We start from the raw sequence: 25,566 nt of genomic DNA on the forward strand, positions 1-25,566 counted from the left end.
CTTATACGTATTATGTTTGCCAAACGTCCGTTTCTTGTTACTTCATTGGGCGAAAAGAAAGCCGCATCCTTACAGGGTATCAAAGTTGAGCCCAGCGTTTACGCATGAACTTTTAAGGAAACGCAATAAATTCGACCTCACTACTGCACAAAAGTTACTATGATGTCTTCCTCGTGTCATCATATATCTCCCACTCGAATTTTATGCTGGTAGAAGATTAACTTCTCGCAAACGCTGAGATCGGCTGGCTACGACGGAGGCCCTAACAAGCGTCCCCTACTCCTCGCTAAACCTTTTTGGACGAGCTTTTACTGACGCCCAAGATCTGCGCCTGAACGGTGAGTCTGAAATTATCTCGGCATACTCAGGCAGGAAAAAAACAAACAGAAAACAAATATTATGGCCGTTAGCCACCGTCAAACGCGCTTTGAATTCGTTCGAGCACTTGTGTGAAGAATGTAGCACCGCGCGCCGGACGGGCATGAACCCCTATGCGGTGCGCATGGGGGTTCATGCCCGTCCGGCGCACTTCCGGGGAACGGTGCGATATTCTTCACACAAGTGCTCGAATTTGCTTTTTCAAAACGGTTTGTATGTGCGAATTTGCCTATATGATTGGCAGGATAACTTTATGTGCATACGCGGTTTAATGGAATGCAAGCGGGTGGGGACTTCACTTCGTGCAGTGCTGCGGGTCAGTACAGATAAGAGATAAGAAGTGTGTCAAAATTGAGCTTTTCAATGGCGCCTCCGAGTTTTACCTCGCATACTCAGGCATATTAAGAAATACAGTAACTGCAAAAAGTAATATTTCGTCTATGGACGCACGAAACAAACAAACTTCCTGATCAACAACACTAATGTAAAGGCGCGAGCTCGATGTATCCATACTTATTGGTTGCTACAGCTTGTTGATTCGTACACAAGCAAGATCCCCGAGCTTCGCAGCGTCGGGATTCCCAGCACTGGCTCGCCCACATACCTCGATTGGAACGCTAACTGGAAGGCTCAAGTACAAAAATACAACAAGCATCTGTTAAGACAAGCTATACGTCTCAGGCTTGTGCTAAAGCTTCGAGGCCTGGCCATTTAGGTTAGTTTAGAGACCACAAATGATGCTCTCGAGACCAGAAAACCATCTCTTGTCGACGTGTCGATCGAAACCGAAACCATGCCACCCTCCTCCCTGGCCAACTAGTTCCCAGAGTACAACGCTAACCGTGTTGCATGCAGGGCTTTATGGAAGTAGTCTATATAACATTAGCATCCCGATGCAGAATTTTGCTAAGTGTCGAGTTCATGCAAGCTGATTCTCAAATGTTATTTATATTAGGATTATTAAAATATTTGTTTGTCCTTCCCCCTATTGATGTGTAATTAGGAATATCATTGCATCTCTATGTATTTGTTTTTGCAGTAAGGCATACTGTATCCGATTCTTTTAAAGAACCATTTATTGCCCCTTTTTCTGCACATTTCGTGTACTTGCCTTTAGATCTATCATGTAAGAACCATATCCTTTTTTCATACCCTGCGACACGGTGTTCCAGAAACAAAAAAAAAGCACGTTTCCGCAAAGCGACCCGCAGCCTGGCTTATATTCACATATCGACCTGCCGCATCTTTCTCAAGCGGTTATGTGAGCTTGATACAAGCATATTTATTGATGATTGGAAGACATATATCTCATTACTGAATGAATATTTAGCATAAAACGGGCCGATCACCTTTAGATTCATAACTAAATGCACTCACAAATTATCTGATAGACGTTTTGCAAATATTTTCTGGCCTGTTTATTCTCGATAGGCATGTATATACAGCGTGGGCGAAATAGAATGACCTTTTAATTAATCAATACTGACAGCCCAGTTTAGAACCAAGGCAGGAATGGGTGATACATTGTCAATTGGCACACTGTCATCTGAAGAGCATACAAACAAAATATACAAAACTACAACATTATCTTCCTATACAATCAATGCACGAAACCTTACGCCACCCCCTTTTTTACATTTGACACAGTAAGATAGAGATAAAATAATCACAGATCTGTGTTCATTGAACTTCATATTTAAACAGTAATCAAAAACATTCTTAGCAATGAAAAATGATCTCGACAGCTTCTCAAAAGAAGAGAATGAATCAATGTCAACAGCATAAACGGGAAGACTGTTCCATAGATCAATTGTGTGCACAAAGATTGTAACTATTTATTCGGGCATTAATGGAAGCTGCGGTCTTTGAGTGACGCAAACGTTCAGAAAGGAAGCCTCTTGGTTTTAAATATTTCAAACTTTCAATTTGTATAATGCTCTTTTTTTTCTTTTTTTTTTAAATCTGAAGAAACAATTTGACCCGGTGGCACGCTCTTTTGTTTGCCAGAGGATTAATATTGGCTCTTGTTTTAAGAAGCTTGACAGACGTGGTCCGTCTGAAATCTGAAAAACTTACACGCACCGCTAGTGATTGGATATCTTCGAGTTCTTTGACCAGAGAGCTCCCCACTACAGACGCGTATTCATGGGCTCCCCACTACCGACGCGTATTCTAAGACAGGTCTACTTATTCATTTATACGAAAGAATTTTCACAAAAGGAGGAGATTTGCTAAGCGTGCTTCTCGGGTACCACAATGCCTTTGTTGCACGCTTCTTCACATACTCCACGTGCGTTTTCCAATCTAGATCACTCGATAAAATCGCTCCCAAATATTTGTAACTGCCAACTTTCTTCAGTCGTGCGCCGTCAATCTCATAATCATGCAAAGTTCAAGACATTTTTTTTCATTAGCCATCAGAGAATGGACCCAACTCGATCATGCTATTACTAATAGCACCACCATCACTTCATTCCTAAATCAGCTAGGTACTCTCTTACATCACGATTAATAGTATAGGGTGTCTTGGTTAAGCCAACTTCATTATCCTCATTTTTTATGTAATTAGTGTTATATTTATCATGTTTTACTTTCCCTGTCTAATTAGTTCTACACATAAGCATATACTATGATGTTATACGTAAGATGCATGTATGTCTTTTCTTTGTGTATGTGTTAAAATGCCTCGTAATAGTATTTACGGTATTTTTAAACAAAAAAAATGAATAAAGTGAACTAAAAGACGCCGTGTGTTTTAAGCAAGATGGGTTTCGTCCTGCAGTAGTAGTAGTAGAAGTGTACCGAAGAAAGTGAAAGGTTGAAGATCGAGTGCACGACAATCAAGCCATAAAACTAGCCTTCCTTCTTTTTCATTTTTTTTTTTGCAAACAAGATCAATCAACACACCATTCGTGCTGGTTTTCTTATTTGTAGAAGACGCTACACACACCTGAACGATTTTGACGTCACCCGCTGTCCTTCGGTTGTAGACTAACCTGTCGATTGCGGTCGCACACCCTCCTCCGCCTATATTCCTTTTTCCGCTCCGTCTATATGCATGAGTGTATATATATTGTCACGGGTGGTGACCAAATAAACAATAAATAAACAGAAAGAAATAAACGTTTAATGTGGCGAACTTGTGCCAAAAATAAAAGGGCACAAAAAAAAAACAGCAGAGCGTCGCGGGCGTCGATGTCGGCGAAACCGCAGGATCGAGCGCAGGGGCGAGACTGACTGCAGATCGCCACGCGGAGCCCCTTATGTACACGTGTGGGCTTCTGGAATAATCGGCGTAGAAGATTCGGCGTGTAGAACATTCCGACCTCGAACAAGCAACATGGTTCTCGAATTTGACAGAACATTACTTTACAGGGTCAACAAAAAATGTGCCTCCGCGGCCAGAAATCGAACCCTGGCTTCCAGCGTGGAAAGCAAGCGCGATAATCGTTAGGCCACGCGCGCGCTGCCAATATATACATATATATATTAGCGATTCTTGCAAGGCATCACATACCTACAGGTATCGGCTTGTGACCTTGTACGATAACATAACTCTAGAGAGTTAAATAAAAATACAAACACTCGGGGAAAAGCCCGCCTTCTATCAAAACGCACCACCTGTCGGCTCCCGTCTGAACCCATAATCCACGAGTGTTCCTATGGTATAGTAGAGGTTGGATGCTTTCTGGTGTTGGTCAATAGTGACATCGGGTGTACACAGCACGAGAATTAAAGCTTCGACGACCAGAATAACGGATCTAGATATGGTGGGCCGTTCCTTCCACCCACCCCCATTGCTCTCAGGTCATCAAAGACTACAAGCTGTTCATGGTGGTCGGAGTGTTCCTCATGCTGGACGTCATCATCCTGACCACCTGGCAGATCGTGGACCCTTTCTACCGGGAAGCCAGGCAGGGACAGCCAGTGGTGAGCACACTTTTCGAGGCTGTGTACGCCAACGCGCTGTTTCCTAAGCAAGCCGCGCAAGCCCGCAACCGGCGACGCGCGGGCACAGAAACCAGACTTGCGTGACATGATGCGACTCCCAGGCGCCGAGCCGACCGCAGCGCCACCTCAACGGGTTGGCGTTGGTACCGAGAGTGTTAGTCTTAGAGCCTTGGATCGCGAGATGGCTCAAAATCTCCGCAGTGGTACTCTGATACATGGAACGCGTCTCCGACTGCACTCTAAAAAAAGCTCGTGCGTCTACTTTCCCGCACAACACTCGGAGTGCCAATCACCGCAACTTCCGGAGGCAACTCAGCGATTTACGGTGTCGAAACATATGTTTAGACCAAAAAAACGCACTCTGAGTTGTGACATTAAGCAATGCAAGCGTGACGTTTTTGTATTGCTTAATGTCACAACTCAGACTGCGTTTTTTGGTCTAAAGATATGTTTCGGTGGCGACACTCACCGAGCTCGCTGACTGGCTTTCCGAGTGTTGCGCGGGAAAGTAGACGCACGGGCTTTTTATAGGGTGTGGTGTGTTTACCCTGTTCTCAGATCTGGACCCTCGGTTTCCGCCCGATGACGTCGTAGGATTGTCATACTGTCACTTGACGTGGTCGTAGAGATGGTGCAGCACCGGAGGTGGATACGACAGGCGCCTCTTTTGCTGCACGGCGTTTTCTAGCTCGATAGTCCGCGGAAACCCGCGGAAATTTGAGCAGCAGGGGAGCTGGGACGCCGCGACGACGACGATGTTCACATTCGCCCGTACTTCTTGCCGGAACTTGTACGAACAACCGCCAGGGTCGCGACACCCGGCAACATTTCACGCCGGCTCGTGTGACGTCATTTGGAGCCTGGGAACCCCGTAGAGTTCTCGCTGTTCGGGGAAGATCAGTGTAGACCGTTTGAAGATCCTGAGTGGGTAAGCGCGCGAACTAATAGTATTCCTTTACAATTGTAATTTCCTTTCCGTAAAAAAATACCTGAGTAGATTACCCGATTAGACTACTTGAACGTTTCGTTCACTCTCCTTTCGCATTTCCGGTACCCCTCTTGCGCCTTCCCGGACGAGAATCGGAAAACGCTTGTAGAGTAAAGCAATTTGAATAAAGCGTTCTTTCTTTTTTTTTTTTTTTTGAAGGGGGGGGGGGGTGTCCGATTCCCTGGTTTACGAGTTTCACGGCATGAGCCGTGGTCACAATACTGCTTCACCATACAAAAGACTGTTTGCACTCACTGTCTGAGTTTCTTCATTGTATGACGGTCACATTGGTGTTAGATAAACTGCCTGCAAACAAGTTCGAAGCATAGTATGAGCCTTGATCATGCTTGAGGCGTGTGCGCAGATGTCATCATGTCTGCAACGAAAGTCTTTCGTATGATGTATGAGTAGTTTGACTGCGGCTTTAAAGGGACTGCGAAGACGACTATTGGTGTTTTCCGACTCCGCAGGGATCTAGCAATATGCTCAGTCGTTTTATGCAATTCTTCAAATCTTACTTTTTTGTGTAAAATATATCGTCCAAACCGAAATTGATGTTCTGCTTTCCCGCAACACGACTTCTTCCGGAAAGGGCGTGACGTCAACAATGAGCCGTCGATTTCAGTCAAACTTAGTGGTCACGAGCGCGCCTGGCGCAGTGAGTTGTAACCGCGTTTTGAGGTTTGAAATCATTATAGCGGGTTCCATCTGCTAGTAACTAGGACATTAAGGCGTCGTACGCCGTTTGCCAAGTTTCTCCTTGAATTGCTGCCACGCATCACACAAAGCACGGACGACCCGCTCACTGGCCGGCGGCCATTTGTCGGTGCAACGTAGTCAAACGCATTCAAACGCAACTGAGTGTACGGACCTTTTTCTCTTAACATCGTGTCTTTTTGCCGATCGGGTTGCGAGCGGCGTTATCGCATTACGAAGAAAAATAATAGTTGCGTGTCGCTGTTACGTGCCACTAGACCTACTGCTATAATACCCAAGCATCAAGGAAAATGCAGGGAATGATGTTCCACGCGCCACACGAGTGCGCCTTCCCGTATAAAAGATTCCAATTAACCAAAATAAAGCGTTGACGAGAGCGCCTGCAAGATGCAATTTGTTTTTTGGGCATTTGCGTTAGAAACGTTACTACTGCTGAAGCCAGCACGTCCGGCGCGTGGAAGACCAATCCTTGCGTTCTTCTTGATGCTTGAGTAATTTAGCAAAATAGGTCTACTCAGAAAGAACACTACATTATGCCTAACCCGGACGCCGTTATATTTAGTAACCCGAGACATGACGCAAGTATGGAGGCTCGGTGTAAAAGCGACGGAGTTTTGTGCTCGCGCCGGGCGTTTGCCGATGTCCTTGTTCCCGCACTCTGGCTCACAACTCTTCAGTACACCACGGGCGCCGAAAGGACTCGTTCGATGAAAGGCTGGATGAATGTGCAAGAAAGATCGCGACGAGCTAGGCGTTGTCTGACAGAAGCTTTTGTACATGGACCCGGAGGAGTAGCGGAAAGTGCAGCGCGTCAGCCCGGAACAGTTAATGCAGCTTCTTGCATGCACTGAAGCAAAAATCGCGAGAGAAAACAAAGAAAACACGATGCTGCGCCGTTTTTGTTTTCTCCCTTGAGAAAACACAAATTGTGTGTTCTTGACACACTCAATCCAACGCACAATATTTACGATATTTACGAAACCACAAGTCAATCCACGCCCAATATTTGCTATTGAAAGACGATCGACTATTTGAGCTCATGCGTAGGCAGATTGAGATATTATTTCATTTCTATCGTAGTAAACCTTTCTGAACAAAATATATAGTTTCTGTCGTTCTTGAATTGATCTCGAATTAAAAAAAGAAGTAAGATTTTAACAACTCACGCTCGAAGACAAAGACTAGCGAACTCCGTTCACTTCGACAAATCACCTGACTTTTCACCTGACCTGAAAAAAGCTGACTTTTTTCGCACTCTCGAGTGTCGCGGTCATCGGTTGCGGCGTGATTATTCGTGGATATGTTAAATTATTTTTTGTGCGACGCTCAAGCCCAACTTAGGGCTAAAACTTCGTCAACATCACCTGAAATACACATGACATCATTTTCAATGCTTAAAGTGAACTTCCAAATCGTCTTCACTGTCCCTTGAAGTACACACACCTCAGTAATTTACACGTACGAAACTCTGGCGTACGAAAATCTGGAGCGCCAACCAAAGGTCAGCGCGTGAATCACCGAGGTCCTTTTACCTAAGCGCCGACCGTGTGTTTAGCGTCTTTTTCCGCCCATGGATCGAAAGTGGCCCCCAAATGGCCACATTCGACGTCCGAAAAACCCGAGTGATATGTTGCCGGACGTTGCGATCCTGGTAGTTGGTCGTAGAAGTTCCGACAAGAAGCACGGGTGTCGCTGTCTTCATGGCGTCCCAACCCCGGCTGCCGGAGCTTTCGTGGTCTGTCAAACCGGAGAGCGACCTGCAGCAGAACAGGCATCTGCTACGTCCACCTCCGCTGTTGGCACGCCGCCAGGATCGCGGTCGGCGACAGCGTGGCACTTCGATGACGTCACGAGGCGGAAATTGAGGGGCCACTTATTTGGACGGGAGAAACGCATCAGTCGGAGACGCTGAAGAATGAGACCATTCCGTCTCGAACGGCGCCACACCAACCACGGTAGACGCTTGATGTCACTAGCGGCGGAGCAAAACCCTGCAACGGCCAGCAACGAGAGTATAAAATGCCGACCACCGGCGTCGGAAACAAACTCCACCAACAACGATCAAGAGCCACGAGGCATCGTGGCCACACGGGAGACCCGACGCTAGTGCAGGTTGTGTGCTCGCAGCCCTGTACCGGGTTTCCAATCGACCCGAGAAAATTGATCACTGCTTTGATTTGCTGACAGTAAAGCTGCGGCAACGATTGCCGAAGGAAATGCGGAAAATCGCCGACGCCGCCGTCCGAAAAGAGGTAGTCTAGGGGAGGGTAATAAAAATGGCGGCCGAGGGGAAAAGGGAAAAGTAATGACATCCAAACGAGAATAACAAGTACACGCGCGCCACTACGATCGATTTAGATTAAACGCGCTCCGCCTTAAGCAAAAAAATAAAATAAGAAAAAAGAAAGACACGACCGTGCGGTAAAAGGGTGATATAAAACAAAAACTATAACGAAAACATATAAAACAATAAGAAAGAAATAGGCTTTTTGAGGTGCTCCGAAATGAGCTTGAAAAAACGGGAATATTATCTTTAACTGCATCTTCAAATATAGTTTTTCTTCTTCCTTTTTTTTTTTTTAGTTGTACTTTGCCGTTGACTTGCTGTATCCTGATTTTTTAAAAGGTCGTTTCTAATTCTTTTTTGACGTACCTCTAGTATTTTTGTAACGTTAGTTCGATACGTGTTTGTTTACGTCTTGTCTTTTTTCTTCTTTTTAGTTGCGCCACTACAGTGGAGCGTAATGGAGTCTCCGTGTGTGTCTACATAAGAGAAAGTAAAGCTCTCCCAAATCGGCTTCTTTTTTTTTTTTTTTTCTTGCATCACCAGCGTGCTTTGCTTTAATATAAAAATCAAGCCAGACTTATTAAATGGAAAACAGCTACGACGTACCGCATCTGAGATATGACGGGCTGGGAACTATATTTATTGGCAGCCCGTGAAAAACCAGACAGCGTCCAGGATTTGTATGTAGAAGAGAAACGGCATTGATAACAATGGTACGCACACGGGCAGCTAATAATAAACAGTATCGGCGGGCGTTCCTTGATACCGATGATTAGACAAGTCCAGCAAAAATAATAATGGGCCGGCACGGAAATGAATCCCGGTTTTTAGGTCTGAATAAATGAACTGCGATCGCACAAAGCAGTAGCTTTGTAATAATGTGACGCTAGCTACGGTGAAAAAAAAAATGCGAACATTTTGAGAACATGACGTTACCGGCCGGCTTGCTAGAAACAGCGTCTTAACTGACACTGGGTGAAAGAAAATCTGCCACGCCTCGGAGGTGAGCGAGCGCTCCAGACACGACCTGAGACGGGTCTGTGGGTGTTTATATCATTTATTTAGGCGAAAACAAATTTGTCAGCAAGAAAGACGATGTCGTTTCAATCTATGGGCAACAGGTTATCTTAATTGAATAAATTCTACAGAAGTCAACAATACTATTTCTTAGGTTGACGTCGGCTTAGGTGGGCATCCCGTTATAGAGAAACTTAGTTTCTTCTCGTCTATATTTTTATCAAACTTGGGAAATAATTCGTTACAAGTAGCGGACTACTTCTAATCCGTTACTTTTTCAAGTAATTTTGTAATCGCTACGTTACTTTCTTCAGGCAGTAATTTTTAATGTAGTTATTTTACAAAATATTGGTAATTGACTACTTTAATTACACGTTTCTTTTTTTTTAATTTTAATACGAACATAACACAGAAACTGGTGTTATATGAGCCTGCGACCACCCGCTCGACCAAAGCTCAAAAACGAGCGTTCGTGTCCATGCATATTTCAGTAATGCGTGCAACTATAGGCGGTATTCACTGGGCGCCATATTTGAGGACGATATTTGAGCGCATGCTCAGAACGAGCTCACATTACTAGGCTGCTAAGACCGGCAATCTTGATGGTGCGGAGTGCACGTGGCGAAAGAACTCTGGAAGTTGGCTGTCAGTACGCGCTGGGAAGTCTCGCACACAGCTATGGCCGCCAGTGAAAGGCGTTTTCTCTTTCCTGTCGTTCCCAGTCACGTGGCTTCCGTATCGGGTATGCGGGACGAACAAATAATGAAAGATTTTAACCAGGAATATGTGAGAAAATGCAGGTGAGGCAAAACAAGACGGTGTGACAATCACGCATTTTTCTTCAACACTTTCCAGTGGCTTGAAGAAATCAAAAAGTATTTTAACGCATACTAGAAGTGACGACATTCTAGTTGGCAGCGCCGTTGTCGAAAAGGTGGATACTCCGTTCATGCGTAAGCTGACAGCGCGTCAAAGCTACAGGCACGAGACCGCAGCTCTGAGACGCTGCGCTTGCGCTTGAAAGGCCCGTTTCATAAAAGAGCTCGTGTACATCGGTACCTTATCTCCAAATATCCTAGCGGAGGTAGACGCCCCTACGGAGCACGCACAGCTTTGCAGAATTCCAGGGATCACTTCCGGTCACCGTAAGCTAGCGGGACGGCAGGTGGGGTTGCACCCATCGCTGCCTCGTCAGCTTACAGGTGAACGGAGTGAACCTACACTCTTTCTCTCAAATATAACGTTTTATTTTTACGAGGACTACCATAATACGGGCGTATGAGACATGAAAAGTAATGTTGCGGAACGTTTTTTGAAAAATATCAAAATTGTTTTCTTCTGTTTTCTGGATAAGTGTGTGGAAAAAGTAATGTGAAAGTAATTTGTAACGTAACGAGTAAAGTTATCCGTTACTTTTCAGCGGAACTAATTTGTAGCGGTAATACATTACATTTGAAGCTCGGCAATTTGTAATTGTAATCCACCACATTTTTCGGGTAACGGGCACAAATCTGGTTTAAATCCAGGTAACATAAGGTTCTCAAACATACGTATTATCTCACCTCCGCTAGCGTCGCATTTTCTTCAAGTTCAGCATCCTGCTATTGGTAGTTTATTTCTGCGGTTCTGAAAACCGGGCTTTCTTTTCTCATTCGGAACAGGTATAGTTTTGATAGTTGCGCTGTTTGGATGGAGCGTTGCGTTCCGAAAGTTTCCATTGACTTGCCACTCTAGTTTATGACGACCGTCGTGGACAGTGGCGCGTGTTTAAGGCGTCGGGCGATCAGGCTTTCTCAGAGTAATCAAGTATGTTGGATAGTTACAGGCAATGAAGTGGTCGCGACAGATTGAGCACATGTGCTTCAGCAACTTTAATAAGTGTTAAAGATGACGAAGCAATCAATGGCGGTTCATACAACATCCAGTGGATGATGGAAATACTGTACATTACGCTCGCGCCTGCCGTTCTCGTACAGTTTTTATTTTATACTCTAGTATTCATAAGCAGTCCCTCGTAACACTGAAGCATAAACGATGTTTTAGTAACTACGTTGTATTCACGTTTGCAATCCGGTTGTAAATGTCTGAATTATTGACGTTCATCACCTACACTGCGTGGTACTGTTAACGCAAGTATAGCATGGCCAATTATTTTTTTTTATTTTAATTTGAAATGGCAGTGTCGGACAGAAAATTTTACCGCTTAGGTTCATCCCCCACGCGGCTTCTTTCTGCCGTGCTAGTAGTTTCGGTATCAGTCGTTTGAATCTGAGAGAAATTGTTAAAATACAGCGATCGCTTCTTCGCGCTTTCAGTGTCGAGCACTACACGTGTCAAATAAAAACGTTCAGCCTTTCCACTCTCGTGAAGAAGGAAGACCAGCGGAGCTGTACTCGATACACTGCCGCAACGCGCACGCGCCCGATTCCCGCTTCTTCTCGTCTGACACGCCGCCGATCGTGGATACGTCTCCGGCGAACCAGAGACGGTCGCACAGGGCGCACGTGACGCCAAACGGGTTCTCCACGAACTCCCTCCGGGACCTCGCCGTCGCACCCGGGGAACTGTTCAGCCGGCGTGGAGTGCAGTCGTCGCCGGGCCTCGCGCTTGCGCTTCGCATCCGTGGCACGATCGTCGTCCGTGGCGTTGGCCCGCCGGCATTCTTTACATCGCTAGCTCTGTTCTCGGCGGCGGCTTTCCAGGCGAGCGATGTGCTCTTTGACAAGGGAATCTGAACATGTTTGTCGACGTTTAGCGCACTCGAAAAACTGTCATTCGAGCATTCACACACCCAAAGAACACTCCTTTCACACAGCGCTCACTAACAACTTTGTATTTCGTCTTTTACTTTGGCTTCTACTTCTTCAGATTTTTGATGATTTGCAAATAGAAAAAGACGACATAAGAGTAAAATTCCTGTCTAACGCTTCGGCTAATTCGCGGCTAAATAATTAATCTCTTTTTGTGATAATGTTATCGACGGCGTACTAACACATTTGTCCTCTAGTCGTATGATATTGTCGGCTTCGATGATTTCCCTTCTTAATTGGTTAACACTTTTGCCCAACACGGTGCTGTTGTTGAAGTGCGCGACACACCCGCAATCCCGACAGTGTATCCCCAAGTGGCCAGAGTTAGCGTTTACAATGTTGTTGGAGTGTTCTCGAAGGCAGTCATTCAAACATCGCCCAGTTTGTCCAACGTATTGTCTTCCACAGGAAAGGGGGAATGAATAAACAACTTCGGAAATTAAAAACAGCGCGGAAAGACGAGGACCAGACAAAGAAGTGACACGGACGTAGCGCTGACTTACAACTCAGTTTATTGAAAGCAAACTCGCAATATATATTTGCGGTGTCACGAACAAAAGAACAGAAAAAATTCAGCCCATGTGATGTATCACCAATAAAAAGAAAATAATGATAAAAAACATTGAAAAAACATTGAAAAAATAATAATGAAATGCGCCATGACACAGCCGTACAGAGTATGTGCTAAAAATCGAGCAAGTCACGGAACCAGAAAATTCATCTCTTTGCCTGATAGGGCCACAGAAGGACTGCTTCCACGTGCTGCACCCAACCTCGCTATCTCAACAGCCTCTAGAATTTCCCGAGTAAGCTGGTCCCTATGACGCTTAACAACCTCACACCGTTGGAAGTCGGGAAGGCAACCACAGTCGCGGCAATGAATGCCCAGGTGACCAGACACGGTTGTGGAGACACTGTAAGCGTGCTCTCTCAACCTGTCGTTGAGACAGCGGCCCGTCTGGCCAACGTAGCGCCTGCCACACGTCAGAGGGAGAGAATAAACAACCCCCTCCGAACACGGGACGAAGCGATCTCGATGCCTCGTACTGCAAGCCGTGGCCGCCCTCGAAGAAGGGTTAACAGCTCTGCACAACCTGGACAGCTTGTCCGGGGCAGAGAATAAAACGTCGACGTCACACCTGCCAGCAATGCGTTTTAGGTTGTGGGACAGGCCGTGTACGTGGGGAATAACCACAAACTTTCTTCTTTCCCTTCCCTTTCTGCTGTTGGCCTCTTCTTCACTTCTCATAGGGCTGCTCTTGATATCTTTCAGCAAAGACTCGGCGACCGTTGTTAACACGTGAGAGGGAAACCCAGCATCTGCGAGGCGTTCAGTTTGCCTGTCAAAGCTATGTTTAATTTTATGATAACAAGACCTACGCAGCGCATGTGTATAGCAAGTCCTTGCAATCGCCCGCTTGACAGTTTTTGAGTGAGCGGACTCGAATGGCAACAATGGCTTTCCAGCACGGGGTTCATAGCTCCAACAAAGATGACCTGGACATATAGTTAAATTCAAATCCAAAAACCGGATGCATCCTGCCTCAGGCACTTCATGAGTCAGAACAAGTGGCGAAAGGCAATGACTAAAAATGCCTAAAACGTCAGTCATTAGGGAGTTTTAGAATAACGTACGCAATTTTAGCGCACGCTAGCGCTACATTTAGCGCTTGTATTAGCACACGCGACGCAAGAGAGTTTTAGAATAGCGTTTCTCCGCTGCGACGCAAAAGCCCAAGCAGCTCGCGCTTGCAACCCCACCAAGATACAGTCACAATTTTTATTTCATACACGAAATGCTGTAACTTTAGAAAAAAAAAACAAGTTTTTAAGTTCAGAGCACTATTTTAGAATTCTTTAAACATGAGAATGCGACCCGAGCGGTTGACAAGTCGTGTCCGCTTCCGTCGCCTCGGCAAGAAAGGTCTCGCGTACTGACCTTCGCACATCGTACCTTCGCCAAGAAATGTTCGCGCGTCGCAAGCATCAAGTTGCCGGGGGTCGTTGCCAAACAACGCACAATGTCGTCCCGCATTGAAAATCGCAGTCGCGAGGATTTCGCCGACGTCGCACTCACGACGCCGCCAACGCAGCCGCCGACATAATCCTGGAAGCCGCCATTTTTTTAACTGTGCTCGTCTTGGCTTTAGCCAACTTCTCATCACGAATCCTCCTTGGAGAAGCGCAAAGATTCTTTGCGTACGCACGCTATTTCCGAGAAATAGCGCACGCTAAAATTGCGCACGCAAAGCGCAAAACCTGGTTTGCGTTCGGAGCATGCGCAGTGGCGACGACGCTATTCTTTGCGTACGCAAAGCTTTAGCGTGCGCTATTCTAAAACTCCCTATTGACGAAAGAAAGGATACGGCATCGGCACGAAACAAAATCAGAAAATCATCTACATACCGGAAGACCTTTGCAACTTTGGTTCCCCCAAGCCGTTCAAAGATGATGCGGTCAAGGCTCGCTAACAACAAGTCGCTAAGTACGGGGGCAATGCAAGAACCAATACATACCCCTTGCCGTTGCAAATAGATGTTACCCTCCCAAGTCGCAAAGGTCGACCTCAGATACATATCAAGGAGTTCCATGAAGCCTTCAACTGAAATTCCCGCAGCATTTTGAAAGGCAACTACACCAAACACATCGATGCAGTCACGAATGCAGGTAAGGAGTCCATTATGTGGCAAGGAGTAATACAAATCTTTAATATCGAATGAACAGGCCATAAAGCTAGTGCGCTGGTTGTCTTTAAGAAAAGAAATGACATTATCGGAACTCTTCACGAGAAAAGGATCGTGAATCTCAAACAGCTTCAAACTCTTTTGCAGGAACAAGGCAACCGACTTCTGCCAAGTACCGGCCTCCGAAACAATGACACGCAAAGGGCAATCTACCTTGTGCGTCTTTGCTGCGAAGAAAAGCTCCAAACTAAGCTGTTTCCCAGCGTCAATTTTCTTAACCATCTGTTCGAGGTTCAGCCTCTTACAAAGTTTTTTCGCCTCAGATTTTTGTTTAGTTAGGGTAACGCTGTCCTTAGGCAGGAACACAGACGAAATAGCCACAAGTGCCTTGGATTTATAAAGGTCAACTGGAAGGACAAGGAACCCCCCTTCTTTATCTGAGGCTAATAAAGACAAAGAGTTATCTTTCAAAAAGTCATTGCCTTTCGCCACTTGTTCTGACTCATGAAGTGCCTGAGGCAAGATGCATCCGGTTTTTGGATTTGAATTTAACTATATGTCCAGGTCATCTTTGTTGGAGCTATGAACCCCGTGCTGGAAAGCCATTGTTGCCATTCGAGTCCGCTCACTCAAAAACTGTCAAGCGGGCGATTGCAAGGACTTGCTATACACATGCGCTGCGTAGGTCTTGTTATCATAAAATTAAACATAGCTTTGACAGGCAAACTGAACGCCTCGCAGATGCTGGATTTCCCTCTCACGTGTTAACAACGGTCGCCGAGTCTTTGCTGAAAGATATCAAGAGCAGCCCTATGAGAAGTGAAGAAGAGGCCAACAGCAGAAAGGGAAGGGAAAGAAGAAAGTTTGTGGTTATTCCCTACGTACACGGCCTGTCCCACAACCTAAAACGCATTGCTGGCAGGTGTGACGTCGACGTTTTATTCTCTGCCCCGGACAAGCTGTCCAGGTTGTGCAGAGCGGTTAACCCTTCTTCGATGGCGGCCACGGCTTGCAGTACGAGGCATCGAGATCGCTTCGTCCCGTGTTCGGAGGGGGTTGTTTATTCTCTCCCTTTGACGTGTGGCAGGCGCTACGTTGGCCAGACGGGCCGCTGTCTCAACGACAGGTTGAGAGAGCACGCTTACAGTGTCTCCACAACCGTGTCTGGTCACCTGGGCATTCATTGCCGCGACTGTGGTTGCCTTCCCGACTTCCAACAGTGTGAGGTTGTTTAGCGTCATAGGGACCAGCTTACTCGGGAAATTCTAGAGGCTGTTGAGATAGCGAGGTTGGGTGCAGCATGTGTAAGCAGTCCTTCTGTGGCCCTATCAGGCAAAGAGATGAATTTTCTGGTTCCGTGACTTGCTCGATTTTTAGCACATACTCTGTACGGCTGTGTCATGGCGCATTTCATTATTATTTTTTCAATGTTTTTTCAATGTTTTTTTATTATTATTTTCTTTTTATTGGTGATACATCACATGGGCTGAATTTTTTCTGTTCTTTTGTTCGTGACACCGCAAATATATATTGCGAGTTTGCGTTCAATAAACTCAGTTGTAAGTCAGCGCTACGTCCGTGTCACTTCTTTGTCTGGTCCTCGTCTTTCCGCGCTGTTTTTAATTTCCGAAGTATGTACCAACTCGCCCAAGCCTCAACTTTAGAATAAACAACCCCCTCGACGCAAGGCACAAAGTTGGTCCTATGCTTCTTGGAGCAGCAGATTGCGGCATTTGAGGGTGTGGTGACGTTCTTGCAAAGGCTGGACAGTTTGGTGGGTGCTGAAAACACGATGTCAACACTGACTCTGTTCGCTGTTTTCTTGAGGCCGTGGGAAAAATTGTGGATGTAAGGGGCGATGACTGGTCTTCTTGTCCTGTCTCTGTGTGTTTGTTTGACACAGTTCTTTTGCTTCATTTCTTTAAGAAGAGTTTCGACCACTGACACCAATAAGAACACAGGGTACCCTGCACGACTTTGCGATTGAGCTCTTAAAGGAGCTGTGCAACGATATTCAATTGGAATGTTTTTCTCTCTACACGAGCTTACTGGCACACCTGGGACTCAAGGATACTCACACGCAACGCCACTGGCCAAGAAACGCCTTTGTTGCGGTGTAATTTCAAGGACAAAAGCGATCATTTTCATTCAATCTCTCCTTTGCAAAATTTGATGACGTAACTCGGGGATCGCAGTACACCCAAGTGACGATATTTGAATGCGGCTCATAGATTGGACCCGAGCATTGCGTGGGCACTCGACTTGGGCTCGTGACAATTGCTATCTCGAGAAGCATTCGGGTTGTAACCCGTGTCCAATCGCTGCAACGACGACAATAGCCGAGCCATAACAATGTCTGGAACTCAGCGCGTGTCCTGCGCTTTGCCAACCCCAGCGCGTGGCTATGATCAACATTGGCGGCATATAATCGGCTCCAGATCACGTGGCCGCTTGTTCTGGCTGCGAGTTGAGGGGGTGAATGCTGCTCGTTTTTCTTAAATTTTTTTCTGGGACTTCTATTGCGTGAGGTGAAAAACGAACGCGTGTTTCATAGGTCATTAACGTTAGGGATCCGTTTTACGCGGTATTTGTGCAAAGTACAAAAATTGTTGCATTGCTCCTTTAAGGCATGACCGCACCGCACTTTGAAGCATGTTTTTCAAGCATGCGCCCCGGTGATACCGTGACCGCGGGGCCCGCGCTTAAGAGCATGCTCCAAAGGCTCCGGTAGTGTGGTACGCAGAACACGGTAAAGGTTTGCTAATAATTGCCTACAGGAAGTTAATGTGATTTAAAATGGCAACCGAACTGGGGTGACCATATTCCTCAAGGTAGAAAACGGGACATCCTCGCGGAAAACGGGGGGGAGGGGGGAGAGGGGCGTTCTAAACCTAAAGATTGGGAGAAAAAATTTGATGAAATTCTACGTGCGTGTTATTCGCAACTCCAGCGCGCCGCTCGCCCTCCAGCGGACGGGCGGAGAACTAGAGGAACGGCCGGGGACGGTAGCGGCGGCGGCGGCGCGGAAAAGGTGGCAGGGACTGTCGGCCTTGATGCGTAAAGCCGTTATAACGAAAACATTGAGCGCGTTAAAATAGGAATTCTTCTGCTCCACCTCGCAACAGTGTTGCACGAAGCACCGGGATGTCTATTTTCATTAGGGACTCTTCGTATATCACATACGCTGCGGATTGCTGGTCTTGTGGATGTCCGGCAGCTCGATCTGTGCTCAACGTGACGACGAGCGCTCCCGCTAATAATGTAAAGCTCTAGCGTCCGGTCTATGAAATTTCTATTATTTGCCCTAAGTAGGAGAAAACTGGTCGCGCAACGACATGTAGAGCAATACACGTCGGGAATGGGTTTGCGTTTTAAGGCCATAGGAACATGACCACTAATTTCAAGCACATTTAAAAGATAGAACACGCGTACTTGAGTTCAGGTAATTACAAAGTAAATAAAGAAATTCTTGAAGCATTTTAAGCGCGTCTATGTCAGCCAGCCGTTCGTGACGAGAGATTAGAACACGGTACAAAAAAAAAAAAAAGAGAAAAAAGTACTGTATACTAAAACAGGAATTTTTGGTAGAGCAATAAATAAAACCCCTAAACCCCTAAATACGCCGATTATGATAATAGGCAGTTTTAGCGTAGCGTTAACGCAGGCTACCGTTGGCTACCTTGAGCAAGGCAACGCTCCTGGCACGCGCTGAAAATTGTGCTTCAAAGGCGTAGCGCGAGCCTCTGTTGTAATGCTACACCGCACGGTAGCCTGCGGCAACAAACTTGCTATCAATAACCATAGAGCAGTTTGATCACGTGTTGCAATACGCTAGAACTGAGACGGTGATCAGCGAGTTGTGAGCCTGTGACACAAAGACATCATTACTGCAAACGCTGCTCTTCCGCAGCTTGACGGTCATCGTGCGCGGCTCACGTTTTAGAGCTATAATGGCCAGGCAAAGCGCAAATATGAGATCTTCATCACGCTCAAAAATATTCTGCCACAAACAGTGACGTGGCCGGTGCGTAAAGCGAGCTCGCCCATCGCAAAGCTTCGCAAGTTGAGGTTTCTGCAACTTTTAAATATCAGCATGCTCATTTTGCTAACGCGAATCAACATCTCCGTCACCTGCAATATGATCCTGCCCTAACCACTTCGCGTTTGTAGACAAATAAATCATTGTTCAGCGCACTGACCTGCGACAGCGAGCTGGCGCACGCGAAACCCTGGAGAATCTATCCCCGTCTCTTCCGCCATCTCATCTCAGTAACTCATCCAGTAACTCAAACAATATTTCTACACACGCGTCTTTGCGATAGAAAAAGTGTTTGTGGGCAAGAACAGTTCTAAATTTTACCCTCTGGGTTAATATTTTAAAGTACCTATGGTTATTTTTGTAAAATATACTTGTAACGAATAGGCATAGTTCGGTTTGCTTCTACTCGCTTGGTTCCAATTTCGAAACTATGTACTCCTGCGAAAACGGGACATGATTTCATATAGGGATATAAAGACGGGACGGCAGAAGTGGACCTCAAAAACGGGACCGTCCCGGCCGAAAGGGCACATCTGGTCACCCTAAATGAAGGGGCACTTTGGCAAGTGCCATGGAACTACCAAACACGTCCATTAACCAGTGGTAACCACACGGCCGCACAGCAATGACATACTGCAGGTTTCTGATTGACATTCGTTCATACGCGGGAATTTCTTATATAGACGCTTTAAACACGCGCCAGATTGAGCCGCCATTGCCGATCTTCTCTTGCCTTACCGAGATGCCGGGTCACTGCAGCGGGCCTTGACGAGCCTCCACAAAGGCGTATGCCGGGGAGAAGGACACGGTATCACCTAAAGTGGCAATAACCTGTCCTGTTGTGGCAATGATGAAGTGAAGCGAGTGGAATAAGAGGGATCAAAAACTGAAGGTCGGTTATGGATGTGCCCATGCACTGCTGCCTGAAAGCATCTATATTCCGTCTCACCCTAAGGTAGACTGAAACTCAATGGCTGGCGGACAGGTAACTACTACCTAGGAAAAAAAAGTGCCTCCGCGGTGAAAAGTAGCCCACCTAAAAAATTGCAGCACCTCCAAAAAGATGCTTAACACGAAAGTATTGCCGTCTAATTTGGTTGTTATGCTGTTTTATATTGGTAATTTAGAAAATTAAAAATTTATCGAAAAGAAAGTTGAAACTTTCATATAAAATCTGTTTGTTCCTTCATGACCATCTCGTCACCGATTTATTTCTCTCTCTCTCTTTCTCTCTGCTCCTCGTAGATCACATTACTACAAATTAATTCGCAATTACGTGAGAGCTGATTACGCATCTTTCAACTCGAACCTCGAAGATTTTTATCATAGTACTTTCTCAGTTAACTTTTGGAAAAAAGAACGGTTAATGAAAACTGGACTCTCTTCAAAGATAAAATGATCTACATAATGGAACATTTTATTCCACTGATCGTATTATATCTGATAACACTAACCCTTGGTACAATAAAACAATTCATAGTCAATCCAATTGGAGAATAAAGACTACAAGCGGCCTAAAGCTTTCAACACTACGGCTTCCTGGAGCGCCTACCACGAATGCGCTAGGGCCTATAAATCCGCTATTAATCATGCCAAAAACAAATTTTAAAATATCAACCTCCCTAAGATACTAACCACCAAACCAAAGAAGTTTTGGAAAATAATCAATCCGGCATTATCACTTCCATTGCAATTTGTAGATGACGACGGGCTTCCGTTTTCAGATAAACACGGCGCTCTTGCTGTTAATAATTTCCTCTGCCCCACCTTTACTAACGAGGACTTGCTAAATATTCCCGACTCGTGCCAATCCATTAACCCGCTTATGAATCCTACCTTAATTGACCGCACTGGAGTACTTAAGGCGATAGATCAACTGAAGCTGTCCTCCAGCTCCGGAGATGACCAAATTAACTCTAAGGTACTAATAAACACTAAACACATTTCTTCGACTTTCCTCTGCGATATATTTTCTCACTCTCTTAAACTCTCTAGAGTTCTATCCGATTGGCAAATTGCTAATGTCTTACCCGTTCATAAAACAGGTGATCGCCAACTAATCAGCAACTATCGTCCTAACTCGCTCACCAGCGTTTCATGCAAACTCTTGGAGCATATTCTATATTCTAACAAAATAAACTTTCTAGGCTTTCATAGCCTCATTTTCAAGCACCAAAATGGATTTCGCAAGTCATACTCATGCGAAACTCAGCTAACAGCATTTCTAACTGACGTTTACTCAAATTTCGATTCCAATGTTCAAACTGACGCTATCTTCATTAACTTCTCGAAAGCATTCGACAAGGTCCCTCAGCAGTGTCGTTTAGTGTTTTAATGAAACTAAGAGATATTAATCTTCAACTTTCTGTGTCAATTCGATTTCTGAATCCCTCACTAATCGTACTCAGTACACTTCTATTAACAATGTAAAATCTACCACTAGCACAGTAACGCCTGGCGTCCCTCAGGAAACTGTTCTTAGCCCCATTCCTTTTTTTTTTTTTTGAACTGCATTAATGATCTTCACCATGGCATCACTTCTAAAATACGTTTGTTCGCCGATGACTGTGCCATCTATAGACCGATTCATTCACGCCACGATCAAGTAATCTTGCAGAACGATCTCCAACTTATAATTCAGTGGTGTCATAAATGGCAAATGGCTTTAAACCATAATAAATGTAAATCTCTATTTTTTCCCGCAGTTCATAAGTTCCATTCTCCTCTTACCACCTTTCTAGCATCCTAGTAACTGCTTTTTTATCGTATAAATACCTAGGAATTCATCTGATATCTGACCTGTCATGGACCACTCACATAGCATCTGTCACCGCCTATGCTAACCGCACTCGCGGATTTCTTCGCCGTACCTCAGACAAGCTACATACCCCGTAAAACAACTAGCCTATACTACCTTGGTCAGAACTAAACTAGAATTCGCTTCTTCCATATGGTCACCGTGACAGGCATACCTCACTAACAACCTGAAATCCGTTCAAAGCAGGGCCCTCCGTTTTATTTATTCCGACTACTCCCCTTACGCAAGCATATCAAGATTTCGCCAATCAGCTAACCTTTCTCACCGCCGCAGGGTGTCTCGCCTTTTCTTCTTCATCGGATCTTTTATTACAACAGTCATCTCAGACAAAGTTTGCTATCACCTCCTTACAGCACTTCCCCTCGTCTCGACAATTCTTGTAAACTTCGTTCAGTTTCATCGTCAAACGTCACTTACGAAATGTCTACTTTACCATTGGCGTTGACAACTGAAACTCACTGCCTGATATAATTGTTTCCTTATCTGACACTAGGAAATTTTCTGCAGCCCATTAGCTTATTTTTTTCTAACCTACACCTAGATTTCAGCGTGTTTTGTTTATGAACAGCTGTGTTGTTTGCTCATTTTTGATGTGTTCACTTCCTTGTATCACTCTCTTAGGGCCTTCAAGAAATAATAAATGATGATGATGATATATATAGCTATCTCAATCCAATCCAATCCAATCTCGAGTGTCACGTGTGTGGTGGAAGGTAGCACGTGTTTTCTACGTGGACCTTATATTACTTTAGGGACAAAGCGATCATCTTGTAGCAAATTCTAATTTATCTTTCCCAGTTAAGCGCAAATTTCCTCATCATGAGGAAATAAGAGATGATAATAAGGCTGATATCGATTGCATTAATTCCGAATTACGAACTTTTTATCAGCACTTCAGTACTACATTATATATTTGCACTATTAAAGAAAATTGGCTGCGGTTTGAAGCAAACGTCCCTCTTGGCCAACAAATACGTTTCCCTAACATTAAAACTGAAGGTCACAACCCCTGGTAGACAAAAACATTTAAGACTATAGAAAATAAAAATGAAAGAATATTCAAGAGCACTAAAATCTCAGGCTTATGAAATATGAGAAGTGGACTAAAAACGAGGAATGCGAAAAAACGTATAAACACGAAATTTAAAAGGCCAAAACTCAGTTCTAAGGCAAGGACCTATTAAAAATATTGTCGGACAAACTCCATCCTAAGCCCCCTACCCCTATCTCTTTGACTAATGACGAGGGGCTGGCCTTATCTGATAAGCAGTGCACTGATTGCCTCAATAACTATATTTGTTCTGTATTTACTAAGGAAGATATTGACATTATTTCGGAGCTTCACATTCTAAATCTACCCCACATGAATCCGAAAAAAAATGGCTACGATGGCGTTGTTAGAGCCATCGAAAATCTGAATCTTTCCTCCAGTTCTGGTGACGACCTCATCAACTTCAGGATCTCGAAAAATACAAAGCATATCAAATCTGTGTTTCTAACCGATATCCTTTTAGAACCACTATCTTCTGGTAGCATACCTTGTGACTGTAAAATCAGCCGTGTAATCCCTCTTCATAAATCCGGATTTGCCTAATAATGCCGAATGGCTTATGATTGGACCTGGCGCTTACTTCATTTTAAGATGAGATGGAGTATAGTTTTGAGGGAATTCTGCAACTCAGCTGCAACTTCAGATGTATAGTCTTTAAGTTCTCAGTTACATTATGCTTCGTTATGTCAAAACTTCTCCGCATGCTTCGATATCCCGTGTACTTCGTTACAATTCAAAGTTTGTTATTCAGAAAAATATATATTGGGGCCATTGGCCCAATATATATTGAATGCCCGTTGGGACTGATCAGACCCAACGGGCATTCAATAAACACTCAACGAAAAGGTTAAGCACACTATGTCGGCGACGCCTTTCCTTTTTATTTTCTTCTCCACCTTTCGAAGTAATGTTTGTAAACATGAAGTACTCCGAAATCCTTTCTCGGTCTCCACAAACCTTACGTCGTTTCATTTGTTTTCATTAGGGGAGGGGGGAGGGGCGGGGAGAAAGTGGGGACTGGAGTCAGTGTTGTTTACGTTTTCCTCAAATACGGTGCCATGAGAAAAACAGATCACCAAATACACACGCGCGCTTTCCCCAAAACGCCCAAATAAAGCTAATAATGGAAAAATAACGCGCTTTTTTCGTCCGGCAATGGTACCAGATTACTGAACATTTCATCTCGTAAAAAACGAAGTGGGAACTTTATCCCAAATTAAAACGGAAGGTGGACCGCGGTTCGATCTTTGTTTCTTTCTCTTCTTTTCGGGCGCGGGTGTTTTGAGTGAACTCTCGAAGCGCTAGCTCACTGTTTGGAGTTACCTCAACTTTTACAATCACACAAGCAAGCCAGACTCCAATTCGCCTTTTTTTATTTCTTTTTTTTTTTTCGCTTCTGTATTTGCCAATCCGAGAGCCACGACAATGCTCGGTTTCATCTTACGATGGAGCGCAGAGGGCGCCATGAGTCACCCCTGACCAATCAGGCGCTGTGAGCATATCACATGACAAGGCGTCCCGCGCGTCGCTGCCTCCCTCCCGAAGATCACGTGACACTCAAGCGACACTGCATTGGCTTCGATCGCTCGTAGTGTCGTCTGCGGTCGATCCCAAAAGTGAGACAAAGCATACGAGGGAAACTCCAATATCAAAAAGTAAATGACTTCGTTGAAATGGGATTTCGACCGGACAACGACAGGGGATAGAAGTTGTTTATCACTCGCGATGGAATCGTTTCTTTTTTCTTTTTTTTTTTCGCCAAATTGAAGAAGAAAAAAAATATAGTGAGGGAGACAATGAGGAAGAAAACAGTCAAACTCCGTCGGTTGCTGCTTGGCTTTCGAAGATTACTGGAGCGAGTTTTACGTAGCGTTTCGGTCGAGCCGCAGTTTCGCCTAGAATCACTTTTTGCTTTTTTCGCGAGCGTTGTTGTCGATGTTGTTTTGGGATGGGGATAGATATTCGCGAAAATCCAATCGGATTGTGGAAGCTTGCCGTCGCTTCGCTTCTCTGCCATTCTGAACAAGGATTGTTTTTGCTGTTCGGTTTAAACAACGAGCTCTAACAAATCTAAAAGAGCTTACGAGAAAAACAATTTTTTTTGGAGATGATTTACTCGTCGCTAACAAGTTTCTCATTGGTAAGGTATTGTAAATACAATATTACAACATCTTCAACACATTTCCAACATATATCAGCGAACGCAAAACTGTATGTTTTCTTTCAAACTCATGTTTTAGACGATATTTGTTGATATAATCTCGTCTCCGGACAACCCCGGAACATATCTTCGACATCTTTATTTATTTATTTATTCATTTATCTATTTATATACTTATTTATTTATTTACTTATTTATTTATTTACAATACCCTCAGACCTATAAGGCGTTAGATAGGGCAGTGAGTGTTATGTACAATGATGGGAACTGCTCCTCGAAATCTGATGGGTCCTGGATGGTGACGATGACTTCGAGAAGATCCTTCGAGTCCACAATTGCGTCTGGAAGAAATGCATGCTGGTATGCCGTGGAAAAACAATGTGGCAGGTCTATTTTATCCCAATTACCGAGTCTGAAAGAAATAGAAAACGGTGGGGAAAGAGGAAACAAATTTAGAGATGGTGAATAAAAAAACTGAATGCAGAAGGCAATGACGGAACATTTCTCGACGGGAAAAAATCGATGTGAGAGCAAGATTCGATTTTATTTAAAAGATACTGGAAGAACATACTTAATGAAACGTGCAGCACGGTTTTGGACACATTCAATGTAGCATGTTCATGTAGCATGCTAGGGGTGCCTGTCTAATGATGCGTATCCTAATG

At 44.7% G+C, this 25,566-nt stretch overlaps 1 protein-coding gene across 1 annotated transcript in view; it reads left to right on the forward strand.

Annotated features, from left to right (window-relative positions):
- The window catches only part of LOC8034788 (gamma-aminobutyric acid type B receptor subunit 2), a 329,601-nt gene that overhangs the window by 232,691 nt on the left and 71,344 nt on the right, over positions 1 to 25,566 (forward strand). The window contains exon 12 of the mRNA XM_042289254.1: positions 4,186 to 4,308. Within this exon, the coding sequence (XP_042145188.1) occupies positions 4,186 to 4,308 (123 nt within the window). The remainder of the gene's footprint in view (positions 1 to 4,185; positions 4,309 to 25,566) is intronic.

This window comes from Ixodes scapularis, unplaced genomic scaffold (assembly GCF_016920785.2).
Source record: "Ixodes scapularis isolate PalLabHiFi unplaced genomic scaffold, ASM1692078v2 PGA_scaffold12__126_contigs__length_90152505, whole genome shotgun sequence".
Lineage (NCBI taxonomy): Eukaryota > Metazoa > Arthropoda > Arachnida > Ixodida > Ixodidae > Ixodes > Ixodes scapularis.